General features: G+C 42.7%; 1 protein-coding gene across 1 annotated transcript in view; it reads left to right on the forward strand.

Annotated features, from left to right (window-relative positions):
• Positions 1-16716, forward strand: part of RNF121 (ring finger protein 121) — a 95816-nt gene extending 79100 nt beyond the window's left edge. Inside the window, exons 7-9 of the mRNA XM_036747366.1 lie at positions 5043-5176; positions 10937-11038; positions 16347-16716. Coding sequence (XP_036603261.1) covers positions 5043-5176; positions 10937-11038; positions 16347-16467 — 357 coding nt within the window. The 3' untranslated portion in view covers positions 16468-16716. The remainder of the gene's footprint in view (positions 1-5042; positions 5177-10936; positions 11039-16346) is intronic.
• Positions 16717-17673: the final 957 nt, after the last annotated feature.

A 17673-nucleotide genomic window follows, 5' to 3' on the forward strand; every position in this document is an offset into this window, starting at 1 on the left:
GTGGAAGCATTTGGTTGAGACTTTGGGGTGGGTGAGTTGAAGGGGATGGGAATTGGGTGATAAGAGATGGAGAGTGGGGTTTGGTTGCTGACCTGCAGGGGTTAGGAATCATTGGTGTCACATAGTAAAAGGGGCACTGGATTTCAAGTCAGAAGACTTGCTACTTACCTTCATGAATTTGCAGGTCATCTCACTTCTCTCATCTGTTAACGAAGGCATAAACGAAATATATCTGTTCAGAAATCTTTGAGGTAGATAGATATGGATTTTTTTTCATTACCTTTGTTAGAAGAGGGTTCTATTGAAGGAGTAGTGAAATTAAATGACCTCTCAGATCGCATCTAGCTCTGAGACTCTGTAATTCCATATCCTAATACTGATGCTTACTAGGAGTATGACTCTGAGCAAACCATTCCCCCTCTCTAGGCCTCCATTTTGTCATCTGTAAAATGAGGGCATTTAAGGAGAAGAGCTGTTTTTAATGTCCATCCAGGACTAAAATTCCATGAAAAGAATTAGGTATTAAAATAGTAATTTTGTGAGATAAAATCTAAAAATAAATATTGACAAATATTTGTTAGATTCTTATTTCTGTTATAGTATTTTAATTCCACTTAATGGTATTTTATTTTTTTCCTAATTACATGCAAAGGTAGTTTTTGACATTCATTTTACAAGATTTTGAGTTCCAATTTTTTTTCTCTCTCCCTCCCTCTTCAAGATGGCAATCACTCTGATATAGGCTATACCTGTACAATCATAGTAAACACATTTCCACATTAGTCATGTTATGAAAGAAGAATCAGAACAAAAGGGAAAAACCATGAGAAAGAAAAAAAACAAACCAAATAAAGAGAGAAAATAGTACGCTTTGATCTGCATTCAGACTCCATAGTTCTTTCTCTGAATGTGGACAACATTTCCCGTCATGAGTCCTTTGGAATTGTCTTTGATCATTGCATTGCTGAGAAGAACTGAGTCTATCAAAGCTGGTCATTGCACAGTGTTGCTGTTACTATTTACAGTGTTCTCCTGGTTCTGCTCACTTCGCTCAGTATTAAAATTTATAATATTAAAGGCCATTTGTACTTCTTCATCTGCAAGTTGAGGGGATTGAATTAAGTAGTCTTTAAGGCCCTTCCTGCTCTAAATCTTCTAATGCCATATTTATCCCTAGAGTTCTTGGATTTCCTCCTTCCTTTAGATAAGGAAACAGAAGGAAAATCTGCTCCTTGTTCTGAACTTGTTCCTGAAAGCTCTTTGTAAAAATAGAAAAGATTTATTGCTGTTCTTTTGTCCCATCTAAGGGCTTAGCTAAGATTCATTCATTTTTTTCACATTAAATTCTATTTCTAAAAATTATTTGTTTTCTCTCCCACCTCCGCTCCTCTCCTTTGCTGGGAAAAGAAACATAGTCGAGCAGAACTGATTTCCTCAGGCCAAAAATGTGTGTCTCATTGTGCATATTTAATCCATCACTTCTCTGTCGAGAGATGGACAACATGCTTCATTTGGCCTTTGTAGTCATGTAGTCATCATAGTGTTGATGTGAGTTTCTAAGTCCTTCAGAGTTGAATCATTTACTTCTCAGAGGGAACTCTATTCTGGCATACCTGCCTCCTTCTGGCCGAAGACCAGTTCTTCATAGTCTCTTCTGTCCATCTTGTTCTTGTGATGGTGAAGTATCGCTGGGCTTTAGAGCTTGAAGGCACCTTAAGGGTCATCTTCATTTTACTGTTGAAGCCAAGGCCCAGAGAGACAAGTGTCATATTGCTAGGACTAGAACTCATCTCATTTCAGCTCATCAGGCATTTCAATGCTTGCTACAGATAGTGTACCCCTCACATGGCACTAGGATGAAAAATTTACAAGTAATAGTTTCTGCCTTTGACAAGTTTGCACTTTAATGAGGAAATCTCTTTGTAGAGAGAGAGTGTTAGAGCATTTTTTTTAAGTGCTGTGAGAAATTTGAGGAGGAAGAAATCAATTTTATCTCAAGGAACCTGGAATATGAAGAAGCTGAATTGGACCTTCGGTAAACCTAGCTCCCAGCCTAGTGCACGATCCAGACTAGTTTTAGATTTGGGGCTGGGAAATAGTAAGGGGTTTTCACTTAGACCTATATCAGTGCCATTTCCCTTTATGCTCTCAGATTGTCCTTCTAAGTCAGTTCCCAGGATTAACACTTCAGTGTCCCAAGAAAGTAACCCCTTATACGGCTTCCATTTCAGTAGAAGTCTTCAGTTGGTACTTGAGCAGGACACATTTCCTTTCTGTGGATTCTTCCTTTGGAATGAGCATTAGTGTCTCACAGTACTCTCTTCCCAGTACCCTATAGGGATGGTTCAGGACAAACTAATCTGAAAGAATCTCATATTTGTAAAGCACAATCTAGTCCAATATATACTTTAAAAAGAATTTCCTCCTCAAAATACCTAATAGGTGGTCATCCAGCTGTCCAATATTTGCATATTATATTCTCATCGCCCCACTCCTCCCACTTAGGCTATAAGAACCTTAAGAGCCCAGGGATATGTCTTTCATCTTTATATTACAGAGCCTTGTACACAGTAGGTACTTTAATAATCAACAAATGTTTTTTGAATCCAGAGTGATCCTTTGAACTTTTTCTTTCATCAGTGATTTGTCTACTTGCTTCCCTGTTCTCCCCTTTAGATTGTAAGCTCCTTGAGAGTAAGACCTGTGTGTGTATGTATATGTGTGTGTGTTGTAAAACAAATCACTGCACATCCTTTATGGGCAATTAAACATTTGCTGAATTGAACTGGTGAGGAAAGTTAGGGGATATTGGGTGGGTATCATTCTCTCTCCTTTACAGATGACTGAATGCATGAGTAGTGGCAGAGCCTAGACTCAATACTATCTTAAAGAATCCAGCCTATGACTCTTTCCTCTCTAAGACACTTTAGTTTTACAGACAAGACTCACTTATCAGGTCTTCTCTCCCTATCCCCAAAAAAGATCTTGTCATGATCCAAACAGATCTTGATAGGATAGAACATTGGACTAAACTCAGTAAGGCTCATTATTGGGTTCCAAAAAAATCAATTTCATGAGTACAAAAGCTATGCAAAACAATATTAGAAGTTTGAGGAGTTCACTTTGATTTGGGAGGAGGGGTGGTATCCAAGGAAGGCTTCATACAGTAAATGGCATCTGATCTGAGTTGTGCCTTAAAGTAAGAGAGGTGGGACTTCAACAGACAGATTAGGTAGAGAAGTCATTCTGTGTATACTAGGCATCATGAACAAAGGCAGAGAAATGAGATCTCTCTCATGAGAAGAGGGTATGAAAATAACCCTATTGGACTAGAATTAGAACGGCTAGAGGGGGTATAATATAAGGCTGGAAAAGTCAGTCAGAACCAGATCATAGAGGACCTTGGATAGGAAAGACAGAGCCACTGAGGATTTTCGGGCAGAGGAGCATGGCTACCACAGTGCATTCGGAAAATAACCAGGGTAGCTATGTGAATTCAAGATAGACAGACCAGTTAGGTCTTAGGATAATCCTGGAAAGGTCCAAACTAATGTATGGCAGTGTAAATGGGTGGGAGATGGGGAGGGAGGTGAAGATATGAGAGAGATCGAGGAGATTCTGTATTAACAGGATTTGGTATCTCATTGTCTGTTCCAGGAAGAGGAAGTTAAAGATTCCTTGGGTTTAGTCTAGAGGCCTGAGACTATAGTGATGCCCTTAGTAAAACTAGGGAGTTGGGAGGCAGGGGGCTAAGTTTGAGAAAGAAGGTAATGAGTTCAATTTGGACATGTTCCATTTGTGGTTGCTGACAGGACATTCAGGTGAAACTATCCACATCACAAAGTTATAGCTGGAAGGGACCTTAGAGATCATCTAATCCAATTACCTCATTTTACAGATGGGGAAAGTGAAGCCTAGAATGGGGAAGTGACTTGCCCAAGATCACACAGCTAGCCAGATAATGAATGCGAAAGTACTTTGTAAATGGTAAGGAGTTATACAGATGTAAAGGGTGGTTGCTGTTGCTTTTATCGGTCTCCTCTTTTTTGAACAGGAGCCCTGGGTCCCTCTTCATAGGTCTATATTGCTGTCTCCTTTATTGTTAAAGAAATACCCAGGGACCAGCAAAACCATAGCCAAGCACACTAGGTAATCTTGGCTGTATTTCAGTCATGATTTCCTTATCTGCTTACACCTCGACCTCACATCCTCCCCTCACTGCAGGGATAGACATAAAACGTCTATTCTATAAAATGAGAACATTTAGTACTGATGCTGAGATAGCATTGTTTTTCCAAGGAGTTCCCAACTTTTCACAAAATGTCCTTCTGCCTTCTCATGAACCCCTGGGAATCAGGAAAGGGAGGAATGTTCCACCTGTTTTAAAGGTCATAGAACCATAGAAGTCAGAGCTGGAAAAAACACTTGGAGATAGTCTAATCTACCCTAGTCTAATCTACCCTGCTGTCTTTATGGAAGAGGAGGTTGAGGCCTAAAGGCACTGAACTCTCCAAAGTCCATTGCTAGCAGAGCCAGTCCTTCGCTCTGCTTTCCTCCCTACTGGCAGCCTACTCAGCAGCCATGATCAGCCCATATTATTGTTTAAAATAATAGGAATTGCTCACATTTTTCTCATACTTTAAGGTTTTCTAAAGCATTTATCTCATAATCTCATTGGGCCTTAGTTTAAGTGACGAAAGAAATAGAAGTAAAGGAGGGAGGTGTAGTAAATGTATTATTTTCCTCTCTTTATAGCTGAGGAAACTGAAGTTTTAGACAGGCAAGTGACTTGCCCATAGCCTCACAGCTGGGAAATATTAGGGCTCAGTTTCCTCATAAATAAAATGAGGGTGTTGAACTAGATGACCTCTAAGGCCCCTTCCAGTCCTCAGTCTATGATTCTATGACTCTGAATATGAACTTAGGTCTCCCAATTCCAGCTCCAGAATTCTTTTCACAAGATAATGGTCATGTTTTGTTCTGCCATAAATGATGGGATTTGACTCATTCTTGCCTTTTTTCTCTTTCTTTCTCACCTCCAGTTCTACAGTGCATCAGGGATGCCTACCAAGCATCTTTCAGACAGTGTCTGTGCAGTGTGTGGGCAGCAGATCTTCGTGGATGTCAATGAAGAGGGAATCATTGAGAACACATACAGACTGTCCTGCAACCATGTGTATCCTGCCTAGAGTCCATACTCCTTTCGCTAGGCTGCCCTTTTGGCCATGGAGGAAGGAAAGGGTGGTATCCGTTTTACCAGGCTAATTGGGGCCTGCATCTATGATCCATGCTAGCCACAGATGGGGGATGGGGAGGGCACCAGCAAGCCAATTAAATTCAGCAAGCATTTATTAAGCACTTACAGTATTTAGAGGCTTGTGCTCAGCACTGAGGGAGATTCAGAGTTTAGATAAGACATTGTCTTTCTTCATATAATTCACACTCTAGGAATAAGCTGTTCCATCCAAGAAAGAATGGAAGAAATCCTTTATGGAGGAGACAAATAAGACAGCAAATGTGACAAGATACAAGAGAATTCTAACCTGGTTGTAGAATAGAAAACTGTCACGGGAGAGGAAAAACCACCAAACATTTGGAGCTAAGCACTAGAGTTAAGATTTTTCCAGTCATGGGTAGAAATAAACCATCTGATATGGATCCAGAGGTGCCATTAACTCTGAGATCATCAGAGGCAAAAAGACAAGCTGTGGTGGTTGGTGACTGCTTGCTGAGAAGTACCAAGGGGGCTGTTTATTGACTTGTGGCACACAGTAACATGATCTGCTGTCTTTCCTGGGCATGAACCTGGGAAGTGTCAGAAGGCTTCTAAGACTTGTCAGACTCAGTAATTACTATACATTTCAGATTATTAGTGTGAAGACAAATGATATATCAATATGATGAGAAAAGGCACCAAAAGGAACCTGGGAAATATTGCTAAGAACTATGAAGTTCTGGACAAAAATAAAATAAAAATGAAGACCTTAGGCTCCTCTCATCACTACTATGAATGGAAGGGAGGAGAGTAAGAAGAGAAAGACAGATTTGGGAAATGACTATCTAGCTAAGAAGGTGGTGTCTGAGAGCAAGAGTTGGAATTCTTAACCACAGTTTAAAATAGAAGAATGATGGATTCTTGATCAGGGATGGTAGATACCTAAGAAAAGCTACTTTTTAAACATTTATGCATATTCTTAAAACTGTGATCTATAGAGTTTTAAACTGAAAAGGGTTGAAGAAGGGAAAAAGTTATCCCATATATATGCAGTAATGGGTACCACTGGAAGAAGGATAACAGAAGAAAGGACCAGTAATTCATAGGAGAGAATGTCCAGGAAGAAAGTTCAAGGCCCATGTCCGCAGCTTTTTATACACAAATGTACAAAGTATGGGTACTAAACCAGTTGAACTAGATAATCTAAACCTAAGGAGGTCAATTTGACCATATGGATTTAGATGGGATATGATAGGATGGAACTCATTACTGAGAAGTGGTTCTAGAACTGCATACCTTCTTCAAAAGAAATATAGATAGAAAAGGTGATGTAGTAGCATTATATATTAAAAAGATATACGCGTAGGTTGAAATCTGGATGCTGAGGAATAAAACACGACAGGAAGCATTTGGATGAGAAGAAATAGTGGGAGGAGCCGTTATAAAATGTTACTGTCATGGAAATGTGCTATGGACTACCCAGAAAAAGGAGAGATTTGATGACATGTTCAGGAAATAAATCACAAACAGAAGCGTGACATTACAGTGATGGGGGCCTTGAACTTTCCAGTAATCTACTTGAAGTCCCTTTCTGCCATAATCAGACCATAACTTAATGATAATTTCGTGTTTCAAAAAGGTAGAAGAAGCAACTGCTATTCTGGAGCCCAATTCAAACAACAAATCAGTAGGAACCGATTACCACAGTACAAGAGCTTTAGAGGAAGTGACTGTTCCATTATAGAGTTAATGCTCAGAATGGAGAACTAAGCTGGGCAGAGTATGCCTTATATTCCAGATTTTAGGAGAGTGGATTTCAAAGCGTTCAGGGAAAGGAAAGATAGGATCCCATGACCTAATATTCAGGAGGGGAAGTTGGCTCAAGAGAGACAGGAACATCTCCATAATGTAATTCTGAAGGGACTAGCATAAATTATTTCCACGAAAAAGAAAAAGGGGAGCTGCCTAAAGAAATTAATGTCGCTGGACAGGAAATTCATCTGACCATCTCAGATTTTGTAAAGACGTACAGAAGACACAACGGCACGTAAGGATTAGTGAAGAAGTGTAGCACAGACCTATAAACGTAATATCAGAAGTGCTAACATCTGGATTGACATGAGGCTGCCGATAAATACTAAGGACGACAGAGGGCGTGGGACCTTTACTTGGAATGGATGGCATGATAACAGGATAAATGATTCAGCTTTTATTTTGCTTTTTTTCTTCCAAGGAGAATGGTCTTTGGTATTGGGAAGAACAAAAATGGTTAGCAAGTTAATAAGGAAAAAGTAAAGCAGCATCTAACTTCATGTCACTAGGGCTGACCAAACTATATCCTAACATACGAAAAGAACTGACAGATATCAGTCAGTCAACTAGTATTTATTAAACCCCTGCTACATGGTAGCTGGCTGGGTGGCAAAGCAGATAGAGCATTGGGCCCAGAGTCAGGAGAACCGGAGTTAAACGTGGGCAAATCACGTGCCGTCTGTGATTCAATCTTCTCAACTATAAAATGGAGATAATCATAGCACCTACTTCACACTTAGCATAGTGCCTAGCACATAGTAGGTGCTTAATAAATGCTTATTTCCTTCCTTACTACTTGTCAGGCACTGTGCTAAGTGCTGCGGATACAAAGAAAGTCAGACCATGCTCTTGAGTGCACAGTCTAACGGGGGAGACAGTGTGCAAACAACTATGTATAAACAAGATAGGTTGGAGACAAATCACAGAGGAAAGGCACTAGAATTAGAGAGAATGGGAAAGGCTTCCTGTAGAATATGGGACTTTAGCTAGGACGGAAGAAAACTTGGGAAGCTAGGAGGTAGAAATGAAAAGGACAGAAATGGGAGAATGGGAGGCAGCCAATGAAAATGCCCAGAGTCAGCAGAGTGCCATGTTTGAGGAACAGCAAGAAGCTGATGCCGATGGGTCAGAGAGTACACAGAGGGGAAGAAGGTAGAGGACTAGAAAGGTAGGAAAAGGCCTAGTTACCGAATGCTTTAAAAGCCAAACAGAGGATTTTGTACGAGATCCTGGAGGTGATAGCCACTGAAGTTGAATGGGAGTGGGGAGGGGAGGTGTGGGTGTTTGTGCGTTATGGTACCATCAGATTTGCGCTTTAGGAACATCAGTTTGACAACTGAGTGAAAGATGGACTGGAATGGAGAGGGCCTTTAAGCAAGATCACCTATCAGCAGGCTATTGTAATAGTTCACATATAAAGTGGTATGATTATTGAGATTCCATCAGTGATCTTTGAAAGGTCTTGAGAGTCATAACAGAATTGATAAGAGACAAGTGTCCTGATGTGCCAAAAAGTGGGGCAGGGTAGTATCCATTATTCCAGTATTCCTGGCATAAGTTTAGAAAACATTAAAGGAATGGCTTGTGAGCATTTAGAAATGGAACCTGGGATCACTGATTGTTCTTTGGCGTCATGAAGGACAAGTCTCATGCCAGATTAAACTTCCTCTTTTTTTTTTTTTTGACAGTTACTAAAGCACAGGAATTCTGAAGACTGGTGTCCTTAGATTTAGCAAAGCATCTTACAGAATTTCTCATTCTGTCCTCGTGGACAAGTTGGAGACCTGAACTAGATAAGTAGTATAGTTACATAAACTGGTTGAAAGACCAGACCCAAACAGTAATCATTAATGGGTTGATAATAACTTGGAGGTTAGTCTCTAGTGGACTGCCTCAAGGATCTGTTCTTATCCCTCTGCTTGTCAGCATTTTATTAGTGACTTAGATATGGGGTATGGATGATATGTTTATCAGGTTTATGGATGGCACAGAGTTGGGAGGAATTTGTATCCAAGATGATCTCTGTCTAGAACAGTGGGCTGAATCAAATATCAAATGGAATAAGTTTACGTATAAAATTCTCCATTTGTTTTCAAGGAAATCACCTTCATAAGTACGGAGGGGGGAAAGATGTGGTTAAACAACAGTCATCATGAACATGTGGAATTTTTTGTGTCCTGCAAGTTTAGTGTGTATGACATGGCAACAACAAAAGCTAATTATCTCCTATGTCACATTGAAAGGCTTAGTGTCCAGAGCGAGAAAGGGGATTGTCATACCCTGGTCAGACCACATCAGCAATATCGTGTTCAGATCTGGGTGCCACATTTTAAGAAGGTCATAGACAAGCTGGAAAGCATCCACAAGAGGGTGACCAAGATGGTAAAAGGAACTGGAAAACCTGGTATATGAGAGAATAGAGGAACTAGGGATGTTCACCCTGGAGAAGAGAAGAGTTAGTGGGGACACAGTAGTCTTTAGATATTTGAAGGATTGTCATGGGAAGAAGAATTCAGTGTGCTCAGTTTGGTCCCAATCCTGAGGGTAGAACCAGGATCACTTCAGAGAGAAGATTTAGGCCAAATGTCAGGAAAAACTTCCAAACAATTAGAGCTGTCTAAAAGAGGAATGGCAGTGCAAACAGGAGGGGCAAAACCTGGTGTTATGTGACTTCAGGCATCTGATCTGAAGTTTTGGAGAGGAAAATGCCTTGACTTGTCTTACATTGAGTAGAGTCTGACTGCTCCCTTGGAACATCAGGTCTTCCTGAGATCAAGTATTAAGAAAGGGAGACTAGGGCTTTAGTGGTGTGGGGAGAGGAGGAGGAGGGAAAATTGTCTCCCAGAAAGCACTGGACAAGGTAAAGAGTGGGGGTCAGTGGCTTGGGAAAAGCTGCCAATTGCTGACCTAGCTATTTATTTCCCACCAAGGGGATGACACCAACCTAGATGACAAGGCAGATCTGGGGAGTGTTTAATTTGAGGAATAAAAGATGTTTGGAGTGGGAGCTTCATTTTAACTGACTCCAGATATTAAAGGGCTATCGCATGGAAGGTGGAGCAATTAGACTAGAATTAGGAGCAGTGGTGGTAATGGAGAGAGGGAAGGTTGCAAAGAGACAGATTTAGGCTTGGCATATTGAAAAACATTTTCTAATAGAGCTGTCCAAACATGGAGTATGCTGCCTTGAGAGATAGTGAGCTCCCCAGTACAGAAGGTCTCAAAGTGGAGTCTGAATAATGGCTGCCTTGGGAGACTACGAAGAGGGGATTCATTGTTTTAGTTCATTTCAGTTTAGTTGAACTAGATGCTCTTTTTCAGTTCTGAATCCTTGATTGAGATCAGTGGCTGTTAGCTCCCTTACCTGGGCTCAGTACCTAAAATTGACTCAGCTCCTGTGGTGACTCATGTGCTGTAAAGCTTTTCAGTATGAGTAACATACCAGTTGTAGGGAGAGGGCAATGACAAGAAACACATTTAAATGCAGGAAAAAACCCAACTTCCTTAGGCTGATTGAGAGTGAACTTGTTCTGCTCTAAAGAGAAGAATGAAGTTGACGTTTTGGGACTTCCGGGAGGATCTCAGATGGTCAGGCCCATGAAGAAAAGATAGCATTCTTCGACTTCTAGGGGATGAAGTGGATCCTAGCACATGTTCCCTCTTTAGTCTGAGATAGAGGAAGACATTCCCAACTTTATCCCTTCCCTTAGAGTGGTTACTGTAACTTTCCAGCCATGCTGTAAGGTCAATCTCATGATGGCCCAGAGCCAGAACCATGGTGGGGGAATGGGATGAACAGGGAAGTGTTTAGCATCTGGAGATAAATTGAGCTGGCCCAAGGCAGGTTTTTTGCCATGGTGAATGAGCTCACTCCTCTACTAGTTTCTCTTAACCACCATATGTCCTCAGATTTCATGAGTTCTGCATCCGTGGATGGTGTATCGTGGGAAAGAAGCAGACGTGTCCCTACTGCAAAGAAAAGGTGGATCTCAAGCGGATGTTCAGTAACCCGTATCCTTTTGAGCCTGGTCTGGATTAATGGGTTCCCTCCCAAGGACCCCTTCTGGGCACCATAGGTGTAGGGTGAGCTTAGAAGGAGCACTACAATGGAGTGGCCTGGTCTGAAGTCAAGATAGCTTCTCTCCAGTGTTCTTTGGCTTCTTGCTAGTGAAAACAGAGCAAGGCCTACACACTGGTCCTCAAAATTATTTTCCTCATTCCTCCCCCTCACTGCATCTGCCCCCTTTTCCTTTCTTAACCTCTTACCCAGACTTATTATAGCAAGCCACCCCCAGCCTTTTAACAGTATTGACTCTTAATTCCCAATGACACCTTCTCAGGAATGGATCTCTCAGGTATGCCATTTGAGAGAGTCTCTGCCACTCAGGCTATAAGGTCTCTATAGCAACATAACACTAACTTGGTATGCACTTTCTTATGCTAGTTTATTGAGATTACCATAATTCTTTCACTGTGGACATAAGGATTCGTAGCCCAGCCCTGAAGGAACCTCTCAGGATGCCTCCCTTCAGCCCCTTCCTAGCTGACAGCTAGCTCTGCCTGGCTGTCCTTCACAGTCTCGAATTTTAGCCTCTCTTAGTTTCTTGTCACTGAAGGAATAATAGCAGTCATACCGGCTGGCAGTGTGTTTGCGTTTTGCCCTTTCCAAAGCCACCTCATAAAATCTCATTTGACCCTCATAACAACCTGGTAAAATAGAGCAGGGGTTATTTTATTTTTTTCCTGTCCCCCTTTATTCAGTTTTCTCCCTTGACCCTGTCCCTTTTCAAAAGTGTTTGTTTTTGATTACCTCCTCCCCCTATCTGCCCTCCCTTCTATCATCCCCCATTTTTTATCCCCTTCCCCCTACTTTCCTGTGGGATAAGATTCCCAATTGAGTGTATATGTTATTCCCTCCTCAGGTTAAATCTGATGAACACAAGATTCACTCATTCCCCTTCACCTGCCCCCCTTCCCTTCCAACAGAACTGTTTTTTTCTTGTCACTTTTATGTGAGATAATTTACCCCATTCTATCTTTCCCTTTGTCCCTCTCTCAATATATTCCTCTCTCATCCCTTAATTTTATTTTATTTTTATTTTTAGATATAATCCCTTCATATTCAACTCACCCTGTGCCCTCTGTGTGTGTGTACATATGTGTGTGTGTGTGTGTGTGTTCCCTTCAATTCCCCTAATACTGAGAAAGGTACACATCATCTTTCCATGTAGGAATGTAAACAAAACAGTTCAACTTTAGTAAGTCCCTTATGATTTCTCTTTCTTGTTTACCTTTTAATACTTCTCTTGATTCTTGTGTTTGAATAGGGGTTATTTTATAGATGAGGAAATTGAGGCAGCCTCAGGTGAAGTGGCTTGCCTAGGGATGCAGCTAGTGAACGGCAGAGCCGAAATTGGGGCTTTGAAGTCCAGGGGACAAACCTGGTTTAAACTTCGTTGTCCCCTTTAACCACACTCTAAAGTGCTCCACTGCTCTGATTTCTCTCTGGAGCTGCTGTCAGTAACCCCATATATATCCATCATTTCTATTTCTGTAACATTTTAAGGTTTACAAAACACGTGAGTCCCAATAATCCTGTGAAGGATGGTGGGTAGTGTAAATGTTGTCTGTATTTTACAGATGAGTAAATGGATTCCTGAAGGCTATTTGCCCAGGATCACCCAGAGTTGTAGCCAGGATTCGAGCTGAGGTCTCCCGATTGCAGGAAAATTCCATGTTCTCTTCGCTATACCATGCTGCCTCTTACAGGCAATTTTCAAAGCGCTTTTCCATCCATTGCCCCAGTAGGATGAGAAAGGAGTGGAGAGGTTTAGTAGCGTCCTCTTCCCAAAGCAGTACTTCTTTGTACAATGTAAAAGTGCTACAAAAATGGAGCCATGTTGATTATTGTAGCCCCTGCTAGCTTCTGCTGCCTAACCAGGCCTGTTTGAGGATGGATAATTGCTCTTAATAGTGATATTCATATCTTATTTTCTCACACTTTAAGATTTTCAAAGTGCTTTACAGACATTTTCTCATTTGAACCTCATAATAACCCTGTGAGGGAGGTACTCCAGGTATTGTTGTTCCCACCTTTTACTCGAGGAAACAGGCTCAGAGAAATTCATTGGCTTGCTTGTGGTCACACAGCTAGTTAGTCTCAGAGGCAGGATTTGAACCCAAGTCTTCCTGACTCCAAGTCCAACACTTTACCTATTATGATAATTCTAGGTATTGAGCTGACTCTCTTTTGGTAACACTCCTCACTTCCCCCCCAGTTACTCTTACTTCTGTCATCTGGAGCTGTCAGGGATGTTCTATTCCCTATTTCATATGACTCCTCAGTATTCAAAGAGATAGATCACTTCAGTTTTTATTACCCGAATAGCCCAGCTTCCCATCCCCTGGCTTTAAAACTCTTCTGGTTTCTCCAAATGCCAAGACTGTTGACTCCAGAGGATTTTTCATCCCCCTTAACTCCCTAAGTCTTCATTTGGATAGACCCCCTTCAGTTAACTCAGCCCAGTCAAGATGAGGGGTTTTCAAAAAGAACCTTACTGGAGAAAGTACTTTGTAAACCTCCAAACCACTATGCAAATGAGATGTTGAAGAAATAGGAAATACAAAATCCACAATCAAGTTTCATGTGCGTATCCCTCTGTCCTCAAAGTAACTGCAGTCTAGCCATGTGTGGATTTGGCTTTTTTCAGAGGGAAATGGACTAGAAAGCTCATTCTTATTCCTTGTTTCAACCATAACAAGATTTTATAACAGAGACATTCAACTCCTTTACCTCATGACCTAGGCTAGCTCCCCACTCTAGCCATTAGCACCCTCCAGAGCTGCATTAGAATAGCTCATGTTTCCTCACAACAGCCTTGTGAAGTAGGCAGCACAAACAATTACTTTGATCTTGCAGAGGAAGAAAGTAAACTTTTAAGTGACTTTGCCACTATCACCCATCTAGGGCATGAACTTGTATTTTTTTCCTAAGACCGAGTCTAGTCTCTTCTCACTACCAAAAACAGATGGCTTCATTTCCTTTCACAAAATCTGTACCCCCTTTGGAGCTCTCTAGCTGAGTTTCTTATTACTTATTCGAGGGTCTCCCCTAATCCTTAGTTCACTAACAGCATTGATGTCTTGAGCCTATGAATAATCACAATATAGGTTACCATACCACTTACCAGCTAATTCTTTCCTTAGTTGTTTTCCCAGGGAAGTGGTCTTTTCCAGAACCCAACTACAGGTTTAAACTAGCAAAACACACCTATGTTATCAACAGTAAGGAAAGGTCTGTTCTTTACAGACACTAGCCCCTCTCCCTCCCACCAAAAAACCCCAAAGTGTCACTTTTTTCAGACTAAACTTCTCCAGTTCCTTCAGGTGATTGTGATTTAACATGTTTTCTAGTTCCCTCTCCATCTTTGCCACTCTTCTCAGAATGTGTTCCAGTTGGTCATCGCCGTTCCTAAAATATGGTACTCAGAGGTGTAAACAATATGCAGCATGTCTGACCATAGTAGAGGGTGAGGGGTGCTCTCATTGCCTTCCTCCTGTATGTAGTGCTTCTTTTCATGCAGCATTAGGTTTTTTGCTTGTTAAGTCATCCTTTTTACCATACTGAACACTAAAACCTTTTTTTTTCACTTGAATTGCCTTCTAGCCACTTCCTCCCCTCCTCTCCTTCTGTCTCCTGTCCCCTTCACCTCTTTACCACTCCTCTTTTCTCCCCTTTACTCCCTTCCCTTTTTTTCTCCCCCTTCTCTCTCCTCCTTCCGCTGTCCTCCCTTCCCTTTCTCTTTATCCCTTCTCTATTGTTCATCCATCCTCATCTTTTCATCCATCTATTCTGTGTCTGTACCACTTGTTGGGAATGTTAACGAAGGGATTCTCCCTCAAGAATGATTGGAATTAGATGTCCTCTTAGGTTTCTACCACCTCTGAAATTGTCATTCCAAGATTCCCAGGTGAGTGTCCATGCTGCCCCCACTGCTTGCATCTCTAATTTCTTACAGGCAGTCACATCAGACACTTACAGTTATAACACAAAGAAGAGAGATTATAGCCTCCTTAACCCAAAGCTAGATGCTCTAGCATTTCCCTCCAATTTTCCTCTGAAAATGAGGGAATTTTTCCTTATATAGCTTTAGCCTCTGACCCTCATGCTGTAGTTGAAGTCAGTATGATTGAGGAGCACAACTGCCCTGTGTTCCTTCGTAGGCTTGAAGACCACAACCTTCCTCCCCCTATTCCCACCTCTTGATTTTCTCTTCAGGTTTAACTAAGCCAGTTCCTTTTCCCATCAGCTTTATTTGCCTTTCCCTCAATCATATTCATGCGTCCTAGTTACTCTCCAGCTTCTCCTCAGCCATATCTAATTGGAAGACTCCAGATAGACTTGAGAGCTTTTAAGCGAGGATGGCCCTTCCCCATTCATCCATACTGTGGGAGCCAGTAGGGTGTGGTTCTTTTGCCTGGCCCAGCTGGAGGATACTTATATACCTGGGGAAGAGACAACAGGTCTACAACTAACCCTGGCTGGCAGGCCAGGAAAGAGAAGGGTGGGAGAAACCTAGATCTAAAGCTAGAAGGTAACTGAAAGTCATCTGGTGCAGCCCCTCAGTTTGTAGAGGAGAAAATGGAAGCCTGGAAAGGGTTAAGTGACTTGTGCAAGGTAAAAAGTGCTGCGACTTACTAGGATTTTAAATTCTCTGATCCAAGGAAAGTGGAAAGCATTCTCTTTCCCTGGTAATCAGCAACTTGGGAGCTCCTCTTCAGATCGTAAAAGTCTGGTCCTGTCTGCCTTAACCCAGTGTTTCTGAGATGGTTTTTCTCTCCTCCCCTCCTCTCCTCCTATCTCCTGTCCCCTTCACCTCTTCTCCACTCCTCTTTTCTCCCCTTTACTCCCTTCCCTTTTTTTCTCCGCCTTCTTCCCTTTCCACTCTCCTGTCTTCTTCCTTTTCTTTTTATCCCTTCTCTATTGTGCATCCATCCTCATCTTTTCATCCAGATTGATTTAAGACCCTTCCAGAGCCAGGGATGGGGAGTTGGGGGTGGAGAATGGTGATGAGCAGCCATTGAGTTTCAGTTCCTCTCTCACACAGCTTCTGTTGGGCATCACAAGCCTTCTCCATGGAAGGCGTCTTATTGTGGGGTTGTCAGGGAAGTTAGGAAGCCTAGTCTAGGCATGTCACTGACCAGGAAGGATAAAGTCATGAATCAGGAATGTCCCCTGCGGTCCTGACAGACCACTAGTCTGACCCGCCTTCTGTTCTCCACCTGTGGCCCCTTTTCTTTAACCCGTCATGCACTGAAGATGGGAGCGGCCTCATGTCATGTACGGACAGCTGCTCGACTGGCTCCGCTACCTCGTGGCCTGGCAGCCGGTCATCATCGGGCTGGTACAGGGAATCAACTACACCCTGGGTCTGGAGTAACCATGGAGCAGAAGGGAAGCCGGGGCACAGGGGTCAGTGGCCAGCAGCTCGAGGCCCCTGGGCCAAACCACCCCCCTCCCCTCAGCACGGCTGGCAGAGACCTCGTCATCCTCTACAACCACATCCGAACACTTGCTCCCTCGGCTCCAAGGGAAGACTCTTGTTTCTGGGGGTGTGGCAGTGAACCAGCCCGTGGGGGCTCCCAGACAGGGAGGTTCTTTTTAAAAGAAAATTATTTTAACGACTATATTTAAAACCCTTTTTTATTGCAACAATGTGAGGCAGTGACAACCACTCTCCCTTCCCCTTCCCCCACTTCCCAGTTCTCCTACCCTTCCTCATCCCTGTCTGCTGGCTTGAGAGCCCAAAACTGAAATGGGAAAATACGTGGCAGCCTGGGTCACAGGCAGAACCATTTCCCCCTTGGAGCTCTTTGTAACTCCCAAAAGAGGGTCTCCCCAGCTCTGGAAAGAGCCCTAGCCCTGCATGATGTGCAGACTTGGAAGGTTTCCCTAACAGCGTCTGTGCCTGGAAATCTGGGCCTACGTGAGGAAGTGTGCCCAAATCCCACTCTGTGGCTAAGCAGTGTTGTCAGTCAGGATCCCTGGGTATTAGCATTCCAGAGAGCCAGCCAGACAATGAGGTCTCTCTGCCTAATGCTTTTTTGCAGAGGCTGGGTCTGCCAGAGCATGAGGAGGCCACACCGCCTTTTGTACACTTAGCTGTAGGATCCCATCTCCTCCTGAGGTGGTCACATACCCAGAGGTGACAGTTGTGCACCTGGGTGGTGCTGGTTCTTCTGAGGCTCAGCTGGCCAGTGACAGCTCCTTGGGTGCCTTCCTTTCTGGCCTTCAGCAGCCTCCATCAGGTTGGGTGGGGCCCTCTTCCAGGGTGAACCATCCTTTCCCTCTGGATCCTGCCCTGTCCCACCAGACATACCCACAGGTACACATCTACATCCATCCTACCTCCTCATCCCCACTTCTTGATGTTTTCAAAGTTGGAAACCCAAGACTCTTCATGTTTTGGAGATCTCAATTGAAAATAGTTGCATTCAGTGGTCCTTCTACTGGCCAGGGGAGCAGCATGAAGAGAGCTGGGCCTGCCCCCTCAGGAAGAGCTGTCATGACCTGACCATGTGAAAAGTTACTCCTTTGGGAGTTTCTCATGGGAGGGGTGGGGTAGGGTGGCAGTCTTTATTTTTAT

Source organism: Trichosurus vulpecula, chromosome 2 (genome assembly GCF_011100635.1).
Source record: "Trichosurus vulpecula isolate mTriVul1 chromosome 2, mTriVul1.pri, whole genome shotgun sequence".
Lineage (NCBI taxonomy): Eukaryota > Metazoa > Chordata > Mammalia > Diprotodontia > Phalangeridae > Trichosurus > Trichosurus vulpecula.